Source organism: Anopheles darlingi, chromosome 2 (genome assembly GCF_943734745.1).
Source record: "Anopheles darlingi chromosome 2, idAnoDarlMG_H_01, whole genome shotgun sequence".
Lineage (NCBI taxonomy): Eukaryota > Metazoa > Arthropoda > Insecta > Diptera > Culicidae > Anopheles > Anopheles darlingi.
Window position 1 is genome coordinate 9,211,772 of NC_064874.1, and position 5,000 is coordinate 9,216,771.

General features: G+C 55.6%; 1 protein-coding gene across 1 annotated transcript in view; it reads left to right on the top strand.

Moving 5' to 3' along the window:
• LOC125951704 (sushi, von Willebrand factor type A, EGF and pentraxin domain-containing protein 1) overlaps positions 1-5,000 on the top strand; it is a 22,915-nt gene that overhangs the window by 16,164 nt on the left and 1,751 nt on the right. The window contains exons 12-16 of the mRNA XM_049680687.1: positions 1-2,797; positions 2,877-3,042; positions 3,127-3,372; positions 3,442-4,503; positions 4,568-4,929. The exon at positions 1-2,797 is cut by the window's left edge and continues 1,562 nt beyond it. Coding sequence (XP_049536644.1) covers positions 1-2,797; positions 2,877-3,042; positions 3,127-3,372; positions 3,442-4,503; positions 4,568-4,929 — 4,633 coding nt within the window. The remainder of the gene's footprint in view (positions 2,798-2,876; positions 3,043-3,126; positions 3,373-3,441; positions 4,504-4,567; positions 4,930-5,000) is intronic.

A 5,000-nucleotide genomic window follows, 5' to 3' on the forward strand; every position in this document is an offset into this window, starting at 1 on the left:
GTATCGGTACAACCGACGCAGTGCGTCGACTGGGATCTGCAGGCACCAGGAAATGGGGAAATCAAGTGCGTCACGCAGGAATCGGGTGGTGTCGAGTGTGAGGCCATCTGCAACCCTGGCTTCCGGTTTACCGATGCGGACAAGAAGAAGGTATTCAACTGCAAGAAGGGACGCTTCTGGAAACCATCCTCGGTCGTACCGGACTGCGTGTCGGAGAATACCCAGCGAGCGGACTATCAGGTGGTCGCAACGACGACCTACCGTGCCAACGGTGTCGTATCGGAGCTTTGTTTGCCGCAGTATCAGGACCAAACGGCAAAACACTTTGCCGCCCTCAGCAGCGTACTGTCGCAGCGCTGTTCCGCGGTGTACGTCAACATGAACGTTACCATACTGAAGTCCATTCCACGGCTCATCGAGGAGAACGTCGTCCAGATGGACTTTATACTGTTGATCGACCCGGCCGTGAAGCAACCGCAGCTGTACGATCTGTGCGGTTCGACGTTGAACTTGATCTTTGATTTGAGTGTCCCCTACGCTAGCGCTGCCATTGAGCCACTGTCCAACGTGAAGGCCATCGGTAATGAGTGTCCACCGTTGCGTGCACTCAAGAGTTCGATCACACGTGGGTTCACCTGCGGTGTCGGTGAGGTACTGAACATGGATACGAACGATGTACCGCGGTGTCTGCACTGCCCAGCTGGAACGTACGCTGGCGAAAACCAGAAAACGTGCTCACCCTGTCCGAAGGGTTTCTATCAGCATCGCGAGCGGCAAGGTTCGTGTCTGAAGTGCCCCGTCGGTACTTACACCAAGGAAGATGGATCAAAGGCCGTACAGGCTTGCGTACCGATCTGTGGCTACGGAACGTACTCACCAACCGGACTGGTACCGTGTCTCGAGTGTCCACGTAACTCCTTCTCGGCTACTCCACCGCTCGGTGGCTTCCGCGATTGTCAGGCCTGCCCAAGCAATACCTTCACGTATCAACCGGCGGCCCAGAGCGAAGCCGACTGTCGCCGTAAGTGCTCCCCGGGTACGTACTCGTCGACGGGCTTGGCACCGTGCTCACCGTGTCCGAAGAATTTCTACCAAAAGTCCGAAGGTTCGACCACCTGCAACGAGTGCCCTTCGGGACGGCGTACCGATACGATCGGTTCGCTAACGGCCGACGATTGTAAGCCGGTGACGTGTAACGAAAATTCCTGCCAGCACGGTGGACTGTGTGTTCCGCTCGGTCACGACATCCACTGCTTCTGTCCGGCCGGATTCTCGGGTACACGCTGTGAGATGGACATTGACGAATGCGCATCGCAACCGTGCTACAATGGTGGCACCTGTAAGGATCTACCGCAGGGCTACGAGTGCGTGTGTGCCCGCGGATACTCGGGCATTAACTGCCAGGAAGCGAAGAGCGATTGCGATGCGGATCCTTGTCCGGCCCGGGCGATGTGTAAGGATGAGCCCGGCTTCGGTAACTATACCTGCATGTGCCGCAGTGGCTACACCGGTGATAACTGTGACATCACGATCGATCCCTGTACCGCCGGTGATAATCCGTGCGGGAATGGTGCGACCTGCATTGCGCTACAGCAAGGACGCTTCAAGTGTGAATGTACGGCCGGTTGGGAGGGTCATCTGTGTAACATCAACACGGACGATTGTGCCGAGAAACCGTGTCTGCTCGGAGCGAACTGTACGGATCTGGTGAATGACTTCAGTTGCGCCTGTCCGACTGGATTCACCGGAAAGCGGTGCCAGGAGAAGATTAACCTTTGTCTCGCGGAACCTTGCAACCATGGTATGTGCGTCGATCGGTACTTCTACCACGAGTGTATCTGCCAGCCGGGCTGGGAGGGTTCTGCGTGTGACGCCAACGTGGACGAATGCGAGAGTGGACCGTGCGAGAACGGAGGCGTCTGTACGGATCTGATCAACGATTATCAGTGTAGCTGCGCCGAAGGATATACGGGCAAGAACTGCCAGCATATGATCGATGATTGTGAGAGCAGTCCGTGCCATAATGGCGGTACCTGCGTTGATCGGTTGGATGGTGCGAGCTGTCTCTGTCGGCCCGGATTCGTTGGGGTGCAGTGCGAGACGGACCGGAACGAGTGTCTGAGCGATCCGTGCAGTCCGATCGGTACGGAGAAGTGCGTCGATCGGGAGAATGCATTCGAGTGCGTTTGCCGTCAAGGATTCATCGGCAAGCTGTGCGAGAGTGACATCGATGATTGTGAGTACGCACCGTGCCAGAATGGTGGTAGCTGTATTGATCGAGTCGGTGGATTCGAATGCAAGTGCCCATCGGGCTGGACCGGTGAACGGTGCGATGTACAGGTGACGGCCTGTGATGTTGAGCAACCGTGCAAGAACGATGCCGAGTGTATCGATCTGTTTGAGGACTTCTTCTGTGTCTGCCCGAGTGGTACGGATGGTAAGAAGTGTGAGGTAGCACCGGATCGTTGTATTGGACATCCGTGCATGCACGAGGGACAATGTAAGGATTACGGTTCCGGGTTGAACTGTTCCTGCTCGATGGACTTTGCTGGAGTCGGGTGTCAGTATGAGTTCGATGCGTGCGAAGCCGGCATCTGCCAGAATGGGGCAACGTGTATTGATCGTGGCAGCGGATACCAGTGCATCTGTCCACCGGGTTACACCGGACGGAACTGCGAGACGGATCAGGTGGACTGTAAGGACAACTCGTGCCCACCGGGTGCGGTGTGCATCGATCTGAACAACGATTTCTACTGCCAGTGTCCATTCAATCTGACCGGAGACGACTGTCGGAAGTGTAAGTTGTGATACCCGAGGAACTCTAAGGATCATCAGTCCGGTAATATGATCCTTATTTTTGTCCTGTTCTCTTTCAGCGGTCCAAATCGATTACGATCTGTACTTCAACGATCCGTACCATTCGTCGGCCTCGCAGGTCGTACCGTTCTACACGACGGAGGCCGACAGCTTCACGCTCGCGATGTGGGTTCAGTTCGCCCAGAAGGACGATACCGGTATCTTCATCACGCTCTACTCGGCAAGGTACGGTACACCAGGGATCGGGATGTTTAAATAGTCCACTAACTGGGTTTCTGTCTTTTTCTCCGCTGTTTTTTACGCACACAGCTCACCGAGTGTTCTCAGTAGACGGCGCACGATCTTGCAGGCACACTCGAGCGGTGTTCAGGTTTCGTTCTTCGAGGATCTGCAGGACGTGTTCCTGCCGTTCAAGGAGTACAGCACGATCAACGATGGTCAATGGCATCACATCGCGGTGGTCTGGAATGGCAAAACGGGTCAGTTGATGCTCATTACGGAGGGTTTCATCGCTAGCAAGGCCGAGTACGGTGTGGACCGTGTGCTGCCGAAGTAGTAAGTAGCTGGCGCTATCCTCTCACCGTTTCATCACATTTATTAATCGATCTATCCGTTCTGCAACAGCTGCTGGCCAGTGCTCGGTGCACCGGTGCTAGAGGGTAACCGCAAGGAATCGTACAGTGATCTTGGGTTCCAGGGTAAACTGACGAAGGTACAGATCTGGAGCCGTGCGCTCGACGTGACGAACGAGATCCAGAAACAGGTGCGCGATTGTCGCAGCGAACCGGTACTGTACAAGAACCTGATCCTCAACTGGGCCGGTTACGAGCAAACCCTCGGTGGTGTGCAACGTTCCGTACCATCCACCTGTGGCCAGAAGAAATGCAAACCGGGCTATGCCGGTGCCAACTGTCAGCAGCTACAGATTGACCGGGAACCACCGACGATCGAGTACTGTCCATCGGATCTGTGGATTGTCGCAAAGAACGGATCAACGATAGTGAACTGGGAGGAACCACGGTTTAACGATAACATCGGTATCTCAAAGATCGTCGAACGGAATGGGCATCGATCGGGCGAGACGCTCCTGTGGGGTATCTACGACGTGATGTACCTAGCGTACGATGCCGCCGGTAATACGGCTTCCTGTGGATTCCGCGTGACGATCGTGGCCGAATTCTGTCCGGCGCTGGCCGATCCACTCGGTGGATCGCAAAGCTGCAAGGATTGGGGTGCAGGTGGTCAGTTTAAGGTGTGCGAGATCGCGTGCAATCCGGGCATGAAGTTCTCGCAGGTTGTGCCCAAGTTCTATACCTGCGGTTCCGAGGGCTTCTGGCGTCCGACGGCCCAACCGAACGTACCACTCGTCTATCCGTCCTGTTCACCGACGAAACCAGCCCAACGATTAATCCGCATCCAGATGCAATTCCCCTCGGATGTACTCTGTAACGAAGCAGGCCAGGGTGTACTACGGCAGCGTATCAAAAACGCGATCAACGCCTTGAACCGTGACTGGAACCTGTGCTCGTACTCGATGGAAGGATCGCGCGAGTGTCGCAATGTCGATATCGATGTCCGTTGTGACCGCAATCGGCATCCGAACATCGTGAAGCGCCAGACGGTGCTCCAGATTTCACCGAACCCGGAGAGTGCGTACGCCATTAATGCGACGATTCCGATCAAGAGGTAAGCTCGCGGTGACGCGATCCGATAGCGATTTTCTTAACTTCCCTTCATCCACCATCAACAGTGAGATCGTCAGCAACTCGAATGGCCAGCGTGTGAACACGGTGAGCCTGCTGGAGCGCTTGATTCTGGAGGAGAACCAGTTCGCAGTGCAGGACATTCTACCCAACACGTTCGGTGATGCGGCTTCGCTCAATCTAACGACCGAGTACGCTTGTCCGCAGGGACAGGTGGTGGTGGAACCGGACTGCGTACCATGCGCCGTCGGTACGTTCTACAACGTGTCGAGCAAGACGTGTATACCGTGTCCGGAGGGTTCCTACCAGCCTGAGATCGGTCAGCTGCAGTGCAAGAGCTGTCCGAAAATCGCCGGACGTCCCGGTGTGACGGCACTGGTTGGTGCCAGATCGGCCGTCGAATGTAAAGGTAAGCGGGTCGGAATTGGAATGCTGCCGTTTCCCGGGGAAAGCTTCAACTAATCCGGCGTTTTGTTCTCT